We start from the raw sequence: 16,908 nt of genomic DNA, 5'->3' as shown, positions 1-16,908 counted from the left end.
CCAAACCCGCCTCTTTGTTTTAACTCAGACCTAGACTAGAAGCTACGAGCGGCCAACGAAGAGGGAGGAAAGCTAGCCAGGCCTCCGCTGTAGACCGGAAGTCTTTATGGTCCCAACGAGGACTATATAGCCATTCGGGGAGGGCAGACTCTATACTCCCTGTGGGAACGTCAGGGGCGAATTCTGAGGTAGACTTTCTTGAAGAGCGAGACTTCGCTTTGGAGGGGCGCACGTGTCCTGTGTCCTGGGGCTGATGCGGCGTGGTACGAGATCGTCTCGAGTTGACTGGCCTGCAGTGTGACCTGCTACCTGCCAGGCCCCTCTCTGTTTTCCAGAGACGTGCTCAGCGTCCCAGAGCCTTCCGACCCTATGACTCATAGTCATGGGAGTGGATACTGTGTCAACAAGGCGACCAACGCGTGGGGAATGGGGTAGTATCTGGTCGCAAAGCTTTGATCTAGGGTGTCCAATGCGTTGCCTATCTCTCTACTACCCCTGCTCCTGCCATATACGTTGGCTCTCTGAACGCTCGTAGAATTCCTTGAAACACCTAAGGGGAGAGAAGGGAGCTTAAATGTCCCTCTTTCTGGGTTTGATTTCCTTAGAATACAACACCTTGGTTGGGGGTGGGCGGAAGAGAATCTGAGCTCCGAGGAAAGTCAGGGTGGAGCCTAAAGCGCTCTAGAGGAAGGTAAAGGATTAATTAATTAAGCTGCGAAAGCAACACAATTACACAACCTCTTAGGCTGATCTAATATTAAGTAGTATTTGCTAGGATATTCACCAAACAGATGGCAATGCACATATATGTGTATTTGTTTATATGTATTTGGCTTATGCACAACATTACTGAGCTGGCTACCTTTTGTTGACCAGCAAGTCCCAAAGGGAACTAAAGGTTCAGGTCTCTTTTCAGTCATCTGGGGGTTGGGGGCTGAGATCAGTGAGACTACAGCGTTGGAAACAAGTGCGTTTGCAATTGTGAGAGGGATTAACGCAAATGTTGCTCTCTACCCAAGGTCCCATTTCTTCCAAGGGGCCGAGTCTGCGTATTGTCTGTGGTGTGAATGCCACTTTTGGAGACCCTGACCAAGCTAGATAGTGTGTTAATGATGAAGGATCCCAAACCAGGAATAAAGATGAGGGTTAAGGCAGTGAGAGAAGAGTAAACTGCTTGCCGCATGCTACGCACTGCTTTTAATTTCCGTTTGCTTGTCTGCAAAATTACATATTTAAGAATTGTCGGGAAATAAGTGAAGCGCTGTGTCAGGTTTCAAACTTTTGTCTGCCGGATTCCAAAACTCTTGGTTATTTCTCCACTGTAACACGTCCAAGATAGAAACAAAATATTAGATCCTAATCAGGGGTGTAAAATTCATTTTACCAGGGGCCACATCAGCCTCGCGGTTACTTTCAAAGGGCCGAATGTAATTTCAACTCCTTAACAATTAAGGAGTAGTTACATTTATACAGTCCTAGAATTATTTCGGCCCTTTGAAGGCAACCGCGAGGCTGATGTGACCCCTGGAGAAAATGAATTTGACACCCGTGTCCTAAGTGCATTCTCCCAGTCAAGTAAAGGAAAACTGGAACCCGAGGCGTCCCCTGGTGGTCTATCTTTCTCATTGCTAAGCCCATCAGTTCTCAGCCTCCCGGAATACCTGGAATACCCCGCTTCGCGGCGCGTGAATCGCGGTCTCCGATTGGCTGGGTGGGCCATAGGCGGGGCCCTCCAAGACCGTGTTGATTGGTTGGAGGAGGCTAAGGGAAACTTCCGGGAATGCTCACACTCCCTCGTTCCAATGAGCTGCATCCGGCGGCAGTGGGGCATGTAGCTCCCCCTGCGGGTGGTTTAGCAGCATATACCGTCCTGCCGTCTGCCTGGGTGGGTGGTGGGCTGTGGTTGGGGGAGGGGATGGACCGAGTCCCGGCTTGTCCGTATAAGGGTTCGGGAAGGTTTGGAGACTAAGATTCTATTCCCTGACTCTGCACCGGGTTCCCTACCCACCTCTCCGTCGGCTCCCCCAACGCGGGGCTTGAGACTGAAAGAGCATCTCGGGAAGGGGCATTCCAGCCCCGAAGCAGCCTATCCAGAAACACCCAAATTCTGATCTTGAAGTTGGAGGTCCCCAGGGAAGTTCGTTTCTAACCTTTTAGAAGAGTTAGAGGGTTTGAGGCTGCCTGACCCCGGCCGATTGTGGTAGGTAAGACCTTGGGAAGTGGAGCATGGGGGCGCACGCTCCAAGCATTGAGCCTTCATCCTCTTTTCCCCTTTCTAGTGGGGTGCTGAGGCTGAGGCAGCATGACGACGGAGACCTTCGTGAAGGATATCAAGCCCGGACTCAAGAATCTGAACCTCATCTTCATTGTGCTGGAGACAGGTGGCTATGCTGGGGCAGTGGGCCCTCTGGGGGCGGGGGGGGGGGATTCTCAGGGTTGGGGGACAGAAGGGGAAAAACATCGCCTCCGTTCTTAACTTGCTCCCTGGGTGGCAGGAAGCACCCCAAGACATGGATCGTGCCCAGTTGCTCTCCTAGACCCCAGCCCAGATAGTTGCAGTGAGATGTAGGGTAGATGGAATCTCACCAGATCCAAGCCTCCAGTGCCACACGGCCTCTTTCCATTCAGCGCCCTCTCCATGATGCAGCCCCTCCATTTCCCACCTCCACCCCAGCCTACCCCAGAGATTTGGCTTTATCCTGTTTGTACAACTTTTCCCGCACCCCACCAATATATCTAGATCTCATTCTTCTGACCATTCCTCTGGCCGTTTATCTGTTCCCATCAGGTCGAGTGACCAAGACAAAGGATGGTCACGAGGTTCGGACCTGCAAAGTGGCAGACAAAACGGGCAGCATCAATATCTCCGTCTGGGACGATGTGGGCAACCTGATCCAACCTGGGGACATTATCCGGCTTACCAAAGGGTAAGCTAGCTGGTGACCCTTGGTTGTCCAAGAGCAGTAACAGTCAAAGGGGTGGGTTACAGTCCCCTAGCTCTTCTGAGTACTCTGAATCCTGCTTTTTGTGCCCCCACAGGTACGCTTCAGTGTTCAAAGGTTGTCTGACACTGTACACTGGCCGTGGGGGTGATCTTCAGAAGATTGGAGAGTAAGTGCTGGCTTGGGGATTGGAATGTTAGAAGCAGCAGGCCAAGAGAGTAAGTTCAAGGTTTGTAAGGAAGGAGGCAGCATAAGGGTATGCAGTTCATGTCCTGTATCTGGACCTTTTTGAGGCCTCCAGCAGTGGTCCAAAGGATGGGTCTGAGGCTGTGGCCACCTTCTCCCCTTGCAGATTCTGTATGGTTTACTCCGAGGTTCCTAATTTCAGTGAGCCAAACCCAGAGTACAATGCCCAGCAGGCACCCAACAAAACGGTGAGTCCCATGGTCGTGATGGAGAGGGCAGGTCCGGCCAAGAGGCATGGTAGGAAGCAAGGTCTGAGTGTAATTTGTGCCTTCAGGTGCAGAACGACAGCAGCTCTACCACTCCCCAGCCTACCACCGGACCCCCTGCTGCTTCTCCAGGTAAACCTATTCCCTTCCATTCACTGGACCACCTAGTTCCCCTACTCTCCCGAGCCTGGAGAGATGTACAGCCCTCACTAATTTTCCAAATCTCTCTTCTCTCAGTGCATACCCTTCCACCCAGTTCTTCTCCCAGTTCTTTTGCAAGATTTGGGGATCTGTTTCAATCACGGACAGAGCCCTGGCACCCTTTTGCCACTACCACTCAAAGTCAAAAATGAGAACAGTTTGTCCCCAAAGATTGTACTCCTTCATTCTAGCTTGTTTCTGTCTGCCTCTTCTCTGGCAGAGCCTTGCCCTTTCCTTCGTTACCCATTATACGGTGTTGCTTCCATGACTCCACACAGAGCCCACACCGCACAGCTTTCGAGCACTAAATAGTCCCTGTTGGGATCACGACTCTTCCTGAAACTAAAGGCCCCATTTCTAGGCCATAGAATTGCAATTCTTCCACCTTATGCACTTGAAGCTTCTGCTTTTTGTCCTTTTGAAAAATTGACGCCTTTCTGCAGATCATCAGCTTTTAATTAGAATCGCTCACCAACACCACCTCCTTTGTCTTGTAGGGGCTTCTCCTCAGGAAACTGGTTTTTACTGCTCTTTTCTCCCTCTGAGTCCTCTCTCAGCTGACCCTACTGTTCCGAGTGTTTGGCTGTCTTCTGCCTCGGAGCGGAGCGTGCATGAGGTTCTCCATGACACTAGGCTTCAAGCTGTCTCTACCCTTCCTCAGTTTGTGTCTGCATCCCCAATTACCATGGTTTCACAATTGTTTGTGTCAGAACCCCCAGGGGTCATGTGTTTGGTTTTTTTGGAAACACCATGAAATAATGACATTTAATTCCACCACAAAAATTAGCATCCATGTTTTCAACTGGAAATACGACTGAAAATTATACATTTTCAGATCTCCATACAAATATTTTAATTAAGATACATTTAAGCCTATTTGTCCCGATATTCATTTGCCAGGTATTTATTCACTTTGTCTTCTGCCAGTAGATACAGAAGGCTTACCAAAAACATGTCTGGTATCAACATTGACCTTCTAATACACCCTCCATTTTCCTGTGAATTGAGGAAGGGGTATTATTCTTCAGTTCTGGCTGAGATATCTTTCTGGTGGAGCAGGGTTCAACAGGAATGTGGTTGGAGAAGCACTAGCCTATGACTTCTACCCCGTTTAGCGTTCATAGTGCCCTGTGTACAAGAGAGGCAGGCAGGCTGCCTTCATTTAACAAACTTTTTTTTTTTTTTTTGTAATTTTTAGAGAGAGGAAGAGAAGGAGAAAGGGATAGAAACATCAATGTGTGGTTGCCTCTCGTATGCCCCCTACTGGGGACCTGGCCCGCACTCCAGGCATGTGCCCTGACTGGGAATCGAACTGGCAATCCTTTGGTTCACAGGCTGTCGCTCTATCCACTGAGCTACACCAGCCAGGGCAACAAACTTTGTTTTTTAATGTATTTTTAGAGAGAGGGGAAGGGAGGGAGGAGAGGAAGAGAAACATCAATGTGTGGTCGCCTCTGGTGCATTGGGGACCTGGCCCTCAACCCAAGCATGTGCCCTGACTGGGAATTGAACCTGCGACCCCCAGCCTGCAGGCAAGCGTTCAATCCACTGAGCCACAGCAGCCAGGGCCATCTAACAAACTTTTATAGATGAGGGATGCCAAGGAATGAAACACAGTACCTGTCTTTAGGAGCTTGTCATCTATGAAGGAGATAGTTACACAGACGATGACAGTAAAACACTGTAAGTGCAAGGATGGTAGCAATAAGTGCAGTTATGGGAGCTCCAGGAAGTCATCTCACACATCTGGCTTCAGTCGCACATTTAAAATACACATACAATGATACTTATTATTGATATTGGGTGGGGTGGGGTAAGAGTATTTATAATAATTATTTTTCTTATTCTTATCCATACTTTCCAAAATGAACATGTATCATTGTGATACACTCCATACCCTTTTTTTAAACAAGAGAAAGTTTATTTAGAAAATTACAGAGGTAGTAAAAGTGAACTCTAGAACAAATGGGATAAGGAAACCAGTTGCAGAGGCAAAAGAAGGGCCTTGCAGCTAATGACAGGGTGTTGGAGAAGAAGGTTCAAGCAGATGTGCTCCAGAGAGAGAGATCAAGCATGCTTTCTAATTTTTTAATTTTTAAAATTTTTTAAAAGATTTTATTTATTTATAAGCCCTGGCTGGCGTAGCTCAGTGGATTGAGCGCGGGCTGCGAACCAAAGTGTCGCAGGTTCGATTCCCAGCCAGGGTACATGCCTGGGTTGTAGGCCATAACCCCCAGCAACCGCACATTGATGTTTCTCTCTCTATCTCCCTCCCTTCCCTCTCTAAAAATAAATAAATAAAATAAAATAAAAAATATTTTATTTATTTATTTATTTATTTAGAGAGAGAGGAAGGGAGGTAGAAAAAGAGGGAGAGAAACATCAATGTGTGGTTGCCTCTCACATGACCCGTACTGGGGACCTGGCCTGCAACCCAGGCATGTGCCCTGACTGGGAATCGAACTGGTGACCCTTTGGTTCACAGCCCGAGCTCAATCCACTGAGCTACACCAGCCAGGGCTAGTTTTTTAATTAAAAAAAAATTATTTTTTGGGCCCTGGCTGGTGTGGTTCAGTGGATTAAGTGCTGGCCTGTGAGCCAAAAAGGTTGGCAGTTCGATTCCCAGTCAGAGCACACACCTGGACTGCAGGCCAGGTCCCCAGTTGGGGGTGTGCGAGAGGCAACGGATCACACATCGATGTTTTTTCCTCCCTTCCCCTCTTTCTAAAAATTTAGAGAAAAAAAATCCTTCTTATAACACAGACACTTCAGGCCCTTCCCCTTCCCGTGCCTATCAAGTTTTACAGTCACTTTTGGTAAAGGGGCATTTTTTTGTCAGAGGTCCTTGAGCCTAGAACTAAACAGCTGATTCTAGGTCTGGCTCCCAATGATGCAGAGATGAATTAAAGAAAAATACTGAACTGCAATTCATATAGCAACTTCCAGGGTGACTGAGCCTTCCCTGGGACTCTGGGCACACTCCCCACACTATCTGCGTTCGGCCCAGTTGGCCTTAGTGTGCAGCTGTGCTTGACCGAAGACCCCTACTCCCTGGGGATGGACTCCTCTCCTGCCTTAGTTCTCTAATTCCTGTGTTTCTTGCCCTTTCCCCACTCCTAGCCTCTGAGAGCCAGAACGGGAACGGACTGACTGCCTCACCTGGTCCTGGTGGTGGCCCACACGCCCCTCACACTCCTTCCCACGCCCCCAGCACCCGAATTACCAGAAGCCAGCCCAACCACACAGCTGCTGGCCCTCCTGGCTCTTCCAACAACCCTGTCAGTAACGGCAAAGAAACCCGGAGGAGCAGCAAGAGATAGCAAGACCTTCTTCCTCACGTCCCACCACTGACCATAACCCAAGTGTCCGCTGAAGAACACAGCCTTCTACTGGGCTGCTGGATTGGGGGTGGGAAGAGGTAGGTAGCAGTATTTTAGCCACTAAACTTCACTGAAGGGTGGTGAGAAGTGGCCTTATCCACCCTAAGCCCATACTCTCCCCTTGTCCAGCTGAAGCTGCCCGTGCCCTGGAATTCGGGGCCCTCTGCCTGCCTTTCTTCCTCTTTAAAAGCAACAGTTACAGTCTCTTTCTTCTTCATGTATGACATGGAAGTCTAATTGAATCCCTTCTTCTCAATAAATGTTACCACTCTGTACTGGACTCCTTTGCTTTTTGTGGGAAAAATGAAGAGGTTAGCAGCTGGGTGTTTGGGAAAGTGGGGTGTCCCTGGGAGGTGGAGAGGAGATTGGTCACTAGTAAAGAGGCTTAGGCAAAGCAGGCCTGCCCCTTTAAGGTAGTGTCCCTCCCCCGCCCCCTCCCTGCAGGTGACCCTTGCCCGCCTGCCTGTCTACCCCACCTCACAGCTGTAACCAAGAAGGCTGTGTCCCCCTTCCTTTGGGCGTCCTTTCTGCTCCTTTCTGCCTCCTGCCGCCAGGTAATACCAACCTCGACCCCCTGGATCAATTGCCCTGGTCAGACAGCTCCCCTGGTCTTAAGCAAGGTCGGACATCCGAGGAGAGCCCAGATACTTCTTCCCTTGTCCCCGCAGAGCTGCCCCTTTCTTGGCCATTGATTCCCAGAGGTCTGGCTCCTACTCTCTGGGGTGAAGAATTGCTAAAAACAATTCATTTTCCAAGTGTGAGGGGTCACCACTTATCTGCCTCCTGACCTTCCTCAGCAGCTTAGGAACACCTGGGGCCAGCTTTCCCAGGAAATGTGGGGATGGGGGTGGAGCTGAATGAAGCCCACTGCCAGATGTAAGGTAGGTGGGGTGGGGGCATGTGCAGGGAAAGGCTAAAATAGTACCAACTGAGTTAAGGGGTGGATTATTTAGAAGAAAAGACCAGGCCTAGATTCTCCTTAGCCATGTGGCTTTTCCAGGGGCAGAGGGTGGCCCCTCCCTACTGGGGGCCCCCCCAGCAGAGACTGACCTTTGACCCCCACCCAAGAGACCAGTGAACCATTAACTCCTCTCCCACGTGTGCCTTCCCACTCTTGCCCCACCCCTGACCCCGCCCAAGGCAGGTGGGCTAAGAGGGGCGGGCTTATCCATCCCAGCCTTCCATCTGACGTGGCTTCCATTCCACCTGGGAGCCAGAGGCTGGGCCCAGCTGGCTCCCCTCTCTGACGGGAACCTCTTAGTGTCCACAGCGAGGCATGACAAGGACCTGAGGTGATGGGGCTCTTATACTACCAGTGGGGATGGGGTTCTGGGGACTGTGGAGGGATAGAAAGAGGGGGCAAGGTTGAAGGTTGGGGTTTAGGGGACAGGGAACAGATGGTCAGCTCTGGATTGGGTAAGGGGAGCACCCTGAGTCAGGGAAGGTGTTCTAGAAGCTGGCAAATGAGAGGCCCATCCAGGAGGAGGTAATAGGGAAGGAGGACAGAGGCTGCAGTGGAGGCTTCTGCTAGATTTAATGGGGGCGCTGTCTGAGCATGAGGGGTCTCCTGTGGCCCTGCACTGAACAGCTGAGCAGGAGCGCTGACCCTTCCTCCTCGTTCTTCCAGGGCACAGTCCTCAGGATGCTCCAGGGGGAATAGAAGCTGGATCCAGAGCCTCTGACCAGCTCCCCCTGAAAATGGGGCTCCCAATGAGTCATCTGCTGGTGGCCATATGTGTATGTGCAGCCTTGGGCTGGGGAGGGGGCTCAGAACCTGACCTGGACCCTGCTGAGCTGGAGCAGAGCCATTACCTGGCCCAGCTGTTTGGCCTGTACGGGGAGAACGGCACGCTGTCTGCAGGGGGCCTCGCCAGGCTTCTGCACAGTCTGGGGCTCGGCCAGGTTCAGGGGCTGCGCCTGGGACACTACAGGTCTCCTGCGGGTCACACTGCAGCCCCTGCTGGAGACAATTCCACTCACAGGTACTAACCCCTTCCCCCAACGCCGAATCCCACCTCCCGGCTCTTTTCAGTGCTTAGATCGGTCTCCAGGGCCTAAACTCTCTGGCTCCGGAAATCAAATTCCTAGGATTACAAATCTGGGGGGACCTGACTCCTTGTATCCCCTCAAGGTCCCCTTCGCCTCTGTCACCTTCTAGTCCTCTCTTCCAGATCCCTGTACCCTTCAGTCCCTTGCTTTTAGTCCCAGGGCTCAGTGTCTCCAGGCCGCCTTGGCTCCCAGTTTGCAGCCCTTTTTGCTGTCCCCCAACTCCTATTTCCTATCACTTCCATGTCCCCCATTCCTGTAGTAACTGACAGTTCTCAGATCCTCCCAGGACCGACATTCCCTTGGTTTCTGGGTCCCAGGAACTCCAGCCAGCGGCTGGTCTTCCGTTTTCCCCTAACCTCCCTGGCAGCCTCTCGAGGGGGGTTTCTCAGAGAACAAGGGCAAGTCTGACTTTCTACCCACCCATCTGTTCCAGGCCACAAGACCCTGAATGGAATGTGGATGTCTGGGCAGAGCTGCCTCTGGGTCCCTCGGGGTGGGGTGACCCTGAGCAGCCCAAGGCGTCACCACCACCCCGTGGGCCAGCCCCCTCGGGCCTGGACCTCTTTCACAGGCTTCTGCTGCTGGACCATTCACTGGCTGACCACCTGAATGAGGCCGTGAGTCTGATGAGCGGGGAAACGAGCCACGGGGTTTAGATGGCATGAAATGTTTAAAGAGTTAGTAATTAAAAAATATATTTTTTATTTATTTTTAGAGAAAGAGGAAGGGAGAAAGAAAGAGAGAAACATCAGTGTGTGGTTGCCTCTCGCGTGCCCCCAACTGGGCACCTATCCTGCATCCCAGGCTTGTGCCCTGACTGGGAATCAAACCAGTGACCCTTTGGTTCGCAAGCTGGCACTCAGTTCCCTGAGCCACACCAGCCAGGGAAGGAGTCAGTAATTTAACAGTTACTTTTTAAAAATCCAACTGTGGTGTTGGGGTATGTTACTCCAATACGAAGTATGTTCCCTCTGGGCTCAGGGCAGATAGCCACGCTCAGGACTCCAAGAACCAGCTTAGCGGTCACACACTCGACAAAGCACAGAAACCAGAGAAGTGGGCCAGGGTAGGCTGTGGGACTGGTTATCTGGACAGGGGCCTGCAGGGAACAGACATCTGTTTTCATCCAAAAAGACAGTGAACTTGTTCCACATACACCAGAGGGCAGTCAAAGCTACAGAGCGAACCCTGAAGCAGGCCTGGGAGAGTGAGTGCCCCAGAACAGGAAGTAGTCAAGCCAAAGGCTGGATAAATATGTGACAGGGCTGTTAAAAGGAAGGTTGATGGCATTTCAGGTTCTTTTCCAAGAATCTGGACTGGAGAGTTCTAGTCATCCCACTGAATCCATGACCAAATCAATGAAACCATCAGGTGCTTGGGAGGGAGGGAGATGGTGGCAATGTTCACCAGCACCCAATCTGCATTGAACTGAACATTGGTATTGGGTCAAATAGTCACTGATGATGAACACACACTGCTTACATGTACCTGTACCTAGTCCCCGATGCACAGGGGCCTGGGAAAGACCCAGTAGCCCACGTGCTACAAGGGCAGGTGTGCGTCACAGTTCAGTGTGTGACTCCCAACTCACCTCCCCAGTGTCTGAATGGCTCCCAGCTGCTGGTCAATTTTGGCCTGAGCCCCGCCGTCCCTCTCACCCCTCGTCAGTTTGCTCTGCTGTGCCCAGCCCTGCTTTATCAGATCGACAGCCGTGTCTGCATCCAAGCCCCAGTTCCAACCCCGCCAGGGGATCTACTGTCTGGTCAGTGGGTGAGAGTGGCTGGTAGGGCACCCTGAGTCCTGGTAGGGAGTGGGCTCCAAGCCAAGGAAGGGGGCTCACTGGGTCCTGCCTCCCCTCGCAGTGTATCTTTGTCTCTGAGCCCCTCCCCCTAGCCCTGGCCTGACTTCAGCCCCTGATTCTCCCCAGCCCTGGTTCACAGCACCCTGGCAGTCCTGCTGCTCAGCCTCCCTGCTCCCCTCTCCTTGTTGCTGCTGCGGCTCCTTGGATCTCATCTATTGCGGCCCCTGCTGGGCTTCCTAGGGGCCATGGCTGTGGGCACACTTTGTGGGGACGCGCTGCTACACCTGCTGCCACATGTACGTGGAGCCCCTTCCTCATTCCCTACCCCCTTCAGCAGACAGCCCCTCACACCCGAGATGTTCCCAGTCATGGGACATCCCCTCCACCTCTGTCAGCCCGCAGCCTGCCTTCTAGTAGAATGTGCAAGGCTTGCCACCTCCCACCAGGAGGAGGATGTTATGGGATGTTATGGGAGAATGTTATGGGATGCAGGGCTTTTGGGGACCTGTCCTGACCTCCTCTCTGTCAGGCACAAGGAGGGCACCACGCCGGACCTAGTGGGCGACCGGAGGAAAACCTGGGCCCAGGGCTGTCAGTGCTTGGCGGTCTCTTCCTGCTCTTCTTGCTGGAGAACGTGCTAGGGATTTTGCGGCACCAAGAGCTAAGGCCAGTGAGTGACCCCCTTTTTCCTCCTGCTGACACCAGAGTCCTGCCCAAGAACTGGCCACATGAACCAGGAGGTGAGGGGCCAAGTGTGCTCCTGGCTTCGCCGTTTGCCTGACTGCCGGCCCTGACTGCTAATAGGGAATGGGTAGAGTCCCTCAGCATAGACTCAGGACTCTGCCTGGCCCAACAGCTTCCGCTTCTGAGTTCGAGGCAACAGCAGGGAGGTGCCAAGCTGGGAAGAGAGTAGAAGCCAAAAAACATCCCCAAGTGCCAGAAACAGAACCAGGCGTTCATTTTCCCATCCAGTAGCCTGGTCTCTCCTTAGCCCCTGGTGTTGCTGCCTCCTCCACCAGGAGGGATACCCTCCTATTTTAGAGGTGCTGCAGGCGGAAAAGAAAGGATCTCAGAACACCAAACCTGGATCCGGAGGATGGCAGCGGGATGGCACTTCAGCCCCGACCGGCAGCTCCAGGTGACCAGAGCAGACGATGAAGAGTAGGTTCCCAGTCTCACTTGCAGCCACCAACACTGTCCTTGTCTTTCTTCCTGCAGAGCCAGGGGCTCTGGGCTACAGCGAGCAGGACAGCCAGCCCCCACCAGCCCCAGCCCTTTCTGGGCACCAAGGCCACAGTCACGGGCACCAGGGTGGCAGTGACACCAGTATAACATGGATGGTCCTCCTGGGAGATGGTCTGCACAACCTCACTGATGGGCTGGCCATAGGTGTGAAGGGGGTGGGGGTGGAGGGAGGCAGGTACCACCTGGAGCTGGAAGAGGGCTACCAGGACCTGGGGATCACGGAGGGAACGTGGGCTCGGCCCCTGGGGACAGCTTCCGTCCAGACTGCCCACCTCCAGTGCTGCCACCCCCAGGTGCTGCCTTCTCTCATGGCTTCTCCAGTGGCCTCAGCACCACCCTGGCAGTGTTCTGCCATGAGCTGCCCCACGAACTGGGTAGGAGTGGCAGAGTGGGGCTGGGGTGGAACCTGGAGGCTGGCGGGTGATGCCAGTGAGGGGCAGCCCCGGCTCACTCCCTCCTATCCTGTCCTCTCCTCTCAACAGGTGACTTTGCAATGCTGCTCCGGGCAGGGTTTCCCTTTCGGCGGTTGCTGCTTCTGAGCCTGGTGTCTGGAGCTCTAGGGCTGGGGGGTGCAGCCCTGGGAGTTGGGCTCAGTCTGGGCCCTGTCCCCCTCACTCCCTGGGTGTTTGGGGCCACTGCTGGGGTCTTCCTCTACGTGGCTCTTGTGGACATGGTGAGGTGTGGGGCAGGACAGAGAAACTGAGGGAAGGGGGCCGTTGAGGAGAGGGAAGTATCAGTCCCTCCACCTCCACCATGGGCCACCTGAAGGGGGCCGGGCCACAGGCCCGCGGTCTGAGAAACGAGGGCCTGAGAGAGTGGGGGCAGGGACTGCTGATACTCCCTGACACCCTCCTCTCAGGCTGTGTTTCGGTGACAGAGAGGAGGGTAAGATCCTGATGTTCTTTTCTTTCAGCTGCCAGCCCTGCTGCGTCCTCCTGAGCCCCTCCCTGCGCTCGAGGTGCTGCTGCAGGGGCTGGGGCTGCTCCTGGGGGGCAGCCTCATGCTCGCCATCGCCCTGCTGGAGGAGCGGCTGCGGGCCCCACTCTCTGATGGCTGACGGGGCAGGGGAAAGGCATCCTGCTTGCTCTTCCTTCCCCCCAACCACAGGAATGGAGGCGGGACACAGGGCCAGTAGGAGCAATAGGATTTTAATAAACAGAACCCATCCCCAAGCCATGACTATGACAGTTGTACTTGCACCAAAACAGCATAGAAAACCAGGATGTGGTGGGAGGGGGCTCAAAGCGGGTCGGGGGGAGAAGAGTAGGGGCCTGGAGGGGACGGAGCACGTCAGTCTGCAGGGAGAGCATTGTGCTTTAGCCCAGGGAGGAGCGGGAGGGATGGGGCAATGCACTGAGGTCCCCACTTTTTCCTGCTGCCCTCAGCACCCTGGGGATACTGGCATCTGGGCAGATTTGCCCTTTATTGCTGGCCACCAGCATTAAACACCCCGACCCCAACGCTAGCACCACAGGTGGATCCAGGGCAGGGAGAAGGGCAGGAAGGGGAACATTGCTTAGAGAAAGATTCAACTAGAATCCAGTGAATTGTGCTCAGTTCTCTTTACTTCCTACAACCGAGTACATGGGTCACAGGGTGGAGGGTGCAACGGGACATGGAACATGCCCCTCAGTGCCCCCAACACACCCCTGCACACAGGATGGTGGTGTCTGCAGCATCACAGGTCATGCAGGGCACGGGGAAGGGGAGGATCACACGCACATAGACGCCCGCAGCGGGTACCGGACAGAGAACACCCCTGAATATACACAGCTGTACACAGGGAACCCCCAGGCCCCCAACCCAACCCTCTCCCCTGTCTTGCCATCCCCCAGGCAGGAGGAACTGTATTGCTTTGAGAGAGCCGCCCTGGGGGCCACTCTGCCAGGCACCCTCCCCTCCCATGCCCTCCCCCCCAGTCCCATTTTGGCACATCTGCAAGACACACAGCAGCAAGAGTCGGCACCCTCCCTCCCAGGCTTCTGTGGCTTGGAGTTGAGGAAGGGGGTAGGAGGCTTCATCCTCCCTCTTTCTCCTAGCCCTTCCCAAACCCCTACCAAGCCCACTCCAGCCAGAACCCACCCACCCCTAAACGCACACACACAAAGCTGAGCTATCCAGGAATACAGGGAACAAGGAGATTGTCCGGGACGGGAGCAGAGGCAACGGGAGAGAAAGGACTGGAAGCAGAGACCCCACCCTGGTGTGGGGGTAAGACTGGCACAACAGCTACTTTAGTGCAATTGGAGAGGGTGCCCACGGTGAGGGATGGAGATGGGAGGGGAAGGCTCTCCCCAAAACCCCTGGGGGCAAAGTCAGGCTCCCCAGGGGAGGGGCCTCGCAGGAGTGAGCACAGGCCAAAGGCGGAGCCTCTTGTCACCCGCCACCCTCTGCCCTCCTGGATGCAGTGACAGTGTCCCCCTCACACTTAAGTGGGCGACAGCAGCCTCGGAATCAGTACCTTCAAGTAGTTCATAGAGCAGACCCTCCCACCCCAGCTTCCTCCCATCTCTGGGATTTGGTCGCTTCTCTAGGGGTCGGGTCGGGAGGAGGGAGTCCTTGAGTCAGACCCTTCCTTCTCCACCTCCCTCTTCCCAGACCACTGGGCTTGGTCCTCAAAGATTCCTTGCCTCCGCCCTTGCCCACTGTGGGGCACGGCCGCGGAGGACTGGAGCCACCAGATCGGGGGAAGGGGCTGCTTTGCTCCTTCTCCCTCCTTCTTACAAGGTAGGGTTCAAACTAGGCAGGATGGGGCCCCACACTGGTTTGCGCCAGGAGGAGGGCTTCTGGGCTAGGGTCTGTAAGGCTATTTTCCTTTGCGGTGGGAAGGGGAGGCGGGGGACGAACGCTGGGTGCTGGGTGCCGGGAGAGGGTGAGGAATGGTGGGGAGGGAAGGAGGAAGGGGCCTCCCTGCTGGAGCACAGCCACTGGAGTCATTCAAATGGAGAAACACGCATGTGCACGAGATCCAGAGTGTGCCTGCTCCCAGCCCCTCCAGCCTGGCCCCCCCACCTCTCAGGGCCCCTTCCAAGACCCCAGAGAAGGTTTCGGGGGTACAACTGTAGAACCGTTCACTCTGGCCCCACAACCCCCATGCCCCCAGCCTCTTCTCCCCTTTTAGGTCCGGGGAGGAAGAAGGTGCTCAGGTGGGCAGACAGCGGTGGAAACAGTATTGAGTTTTCCTTTGGTTACATATTGAAGGCAAAGGTGAGCTGGACTTACAGTCAAAACGGATAGGGATGAGGAGGGAAGAGGGGCCATGGCTGGGGCTGGGGAGGGAGGCGGGCCCTCCTCCACCCCTCCACCCCAAGGAGCACACGTCTAAGTGGGGTGGCAGTCCCTCAGTCTCATCTCTCCCACCCCCCACAGCACCAAACAAAAGGAGAGGCCCCTCCCCCAGGGGCTGCTCCCACCCCAACCCGGCTGTACATTCAGTGGTTCTCAGCAGTCCTATGGCTCAGGGGCTGGGGGCGGGGGAGGTGGCCCATCCGTCTCAGCTGGACAGTGGCAGTGACCTGGGTCTATTGGTCCATCCTGGGACCCAAAGTTTGTGCCATTTGTTTTTCTGAAGGAAGATACACAACCCTACCAAAGCCACTGCCCAATCAGAAACACATCCCCCAAAAATCAGAAACTAAAAACTGGCTCTTTTCATCTCGCCCTCTGATTTACACGTCTGTGTCTGTTTCCCTGTCTCCTACGTAGCCCTCGCTCTGTCTCCTTTGCTGGGACCTGGGGCTGCTCCCAGGGTCCTCACTTAAAATAGGCCTTTTCTCAAAAGTGCTTATTACTTGAAGCAAGTGCTTTAGAGCTGCGGTGGGAAGAGGGGGAGGGGAAGAGGGTGGGTGAAGGGAAGGAGAGGTTTCCTCCCCACCCTACCCCTGAAGATCGGGGGGCATTCTGCCTGTTTTACTTCTCCACACCCGTTTAAGTCAGAGGTTTAAAAAAAATCTTAACATTAAAATAAATATGCAGTGGCCATGAGAATGGTCAAAACGCTTCAAAAAAACACTAGGGGCTGGAGAACTGGGGGTGGGGGGTGTGGGATTTCCTTTGGCATAAGGAGAGGGGACTGCCGGTCCTCTAGGCCTCCTCACAGCCAAGGAGGAGGACAGAGGACGCCCCGCCACATGCCCAGCACTGCTGACGTGCGCTGGAGGGGCAGCAGGGAGTAGGCAGGCAGCCACCCGAAATCTCATCTAGCAAAACGACGGGGCCCCCAACAAACACTCCAGTTCTTCCTGTCATTGCCGAACGCTGATAAAGGAGAACACGACTGACACCCCACATCTTCTCTGCAGGACTCAGCTCCCTTCTCTCCTGCCCCCCACCTACCTAATTCCCAGCACCAAAATGAGAGAGATGGGGTGGGATGGGGAAATTCAGGAGAATTAAAGTTAGGGGGCAAGCTCTGCAGAACCAGCAGGGTGGGAGTGGGGGGCTGCAGCCCTTAAGAGAGGTCACGTTGATTGTCGTATAGGGGAGGACAGGGTGTGGAGGGAAGTGGGCAAGAGGGGCGTCACAAGGCCCTTTGGCTTTGAAAACAAAAATAAAAACTAAAAGCTGCACAATCCTTCTCACCAATAATGGTCATTTGGAAGCTTTGAAATGGTTTAGGAACTGAGGGGTGGGGGAAGCGAGACAGAGAGAGAGAAGGAAAAGGGACCATGACAAAGAGTAAGGACCTGGACAAACACTCCAGGCATAAGGGAACCAGCATGAGGTATGGTTAAGGGCATCTGTTAGGGAGGGAGGGGCCCTGGGATGCCCCCTCTCCCCAGCAGCCCACCCTTGGCAAGGGTGGCAAGACTCGCAGGGGCCACAACTGAGATCCGTGT

The 16,908-nt window shown here is 54.1% G+C and overlaps 2 protein-coding genes across 8 annotated transcripts; both read left to right on the top strand.

Annotated features, from left to right (window-relative positions):
* The first annotated feature begins 83 nt into the window (after positions 1-83).
* Positions 84-7,248, top strand: NABP2 (nucleic acid binding protein 2). 5 transcript variants are annotated; one of them, XM_045829465.1, is made up of 7 exons: positions 84-188; positions 2,280-2,381; positions 2,789-2,927; positions 3,040-3,111; positions 3,295-3,376; positions 3,463-3,526; positions 6,716-7,248. In XM_045829465.1, the coding sequence occupies exons 2-7, from the start codon at positions 2,303-2,305 to the stop codon at positions 6,913-6,915; spliced, it is 636 nt and encodes a 211-aa protein (XP_045685421.1). In that variant the 5' UTR covers positions 84-188; positions 2,280-2,302; the 3' UTR covers positions 6,916-7,248. The 5 variants fall into 5 exon arrangements, with proteins under 5 accessions (XP_045685421.1, XP_045685419.1, XP_045685420.1 ...); XM_045829463.1 differs by having other exon boundaries at positions 134-263; XM_045829464.1 differs by lacking the exon at positions 84-188 and adding an exon at positions 1,794-1,885.
* A 176-nt stretch (positions 7,249-7,424) lies between these two features.
* On the top strand, positions 7,425-13,242 carry SLC39A5 (solute carrier family 39 member 5). Of its 3 annotated transcripts, none has more exons than XM_045828977.1 (11): positions 7,425-7,529; positions 8,603-8,957; positions 9,458-9,641; positions 10,624-10,786; positions 10,952-11,121; positions 11,355-11,495; positions 11,867-11,963; positions 12,044-12,214; positions 12,364-12,444; positions 12,553-12,743; positions 12,984-13,242. In XM_045828977.1, exons 2-11 carry the CDS (start codon positions 8,674-8,676, stop codon positions 13,125-13,127), a joined length of 1,626 nt encoding a protein of 541 aa, XP_045684933.1. In that variant the 5' UTR covers positions 7,425-7,529; positions 8,603-8,673; the 3' UTR covers positions 13,128-13,242. The 3 variants fall into 3 exon arrangements, with proteins under 3 accessions (XP_045684933.1, XP_045684934.1, XP_045684932.1); XM_045828978.1 differs by lacking the exon at positions 7,425-7,529 and adding an exon at positions 8,132-8,267 and having other exon boundaries at positions 10,693-10,786; XM_045828976.1 differs by lacking the exon at positions 7,425-7,529 and adding an exon at positions 8,132-8,267.
* The last annotated feature ends 3,666 nt before the right edge of the window (positions 13,243-16,908 follow it).

This window comes from Phyllostomus hastatus, unplaced genomic scaffold (genome assembly GCF_019186645.2).
Source record: "Phyllostomus hastatus isolate PE091 unplaced genomic scaffold, TTU_PhHast_1.1 phas_scaffold_93, whole genome shotgun sequence".
NCBI classification, from domain to species: domain Eukaryota; kingdom Metazoa; phylum Chordata; class Mammalia; order Chiroptera; family Phyllostomidae; genus Phyllostomus; species Phyllostomus hastatus.
Note: the sequence above shows the minus strand (reverse complement) of the source record. Positions and strands in the feature narration are given on the sequence as shown.

What these genes read in the sequence shown, in the direction of transcription:
- NABP2 (XM_045829465.1), top strand. Translation starts at nt 2,303, where the DNA reads ATGACGACGGAGACCTTCGTGAAGGATATCAAGCCCGGACTCAAGAAT. An exon ending in CTTCATTGTGCTGGAGACAG is followed by an intron (nt 2,382 to 2,788) that starts GTGGCTATGCTG and finishes TGTTCCCATCAG; the next exon opens with GTCGAGTGACCAAGACAAAG. An exon ending in AGCAGGCACCCAACAAAACG is followed by an intron (nt 3,377 to 3,462) that starts GTGAGTCCCATG and finishes TTGTGCCTTCAG; the next exon opens with GTGCAGAACGACAGCAGCTC.
- SLC39A5 (XM_045828977.1), top strand. Translation starts at nt 8,674, where the DNA reads ATGGGGCTCCCAATGAGTCATCTGCTGGTGGCCATATGTGTATGTGCA. An exon ending in GGCACCAAGAGCTAAGGCCA is followed by an intron (nt 11,496 to 11,866) that starts GTGAGTGACCCC and finishes CTCCTATTTTAG; the next exon opens with AGGTGCTGCAGGCGGAAAAG. An exon ending in TGAGCTGCCCCACGAACTGG is followed by an intron (nt 12,445 to 12,552) that starts GTAGGAGTGGCA and finishes TCCTCTCAACAG; the next exon opens with GTGACTTTGCAATGCTGCTC.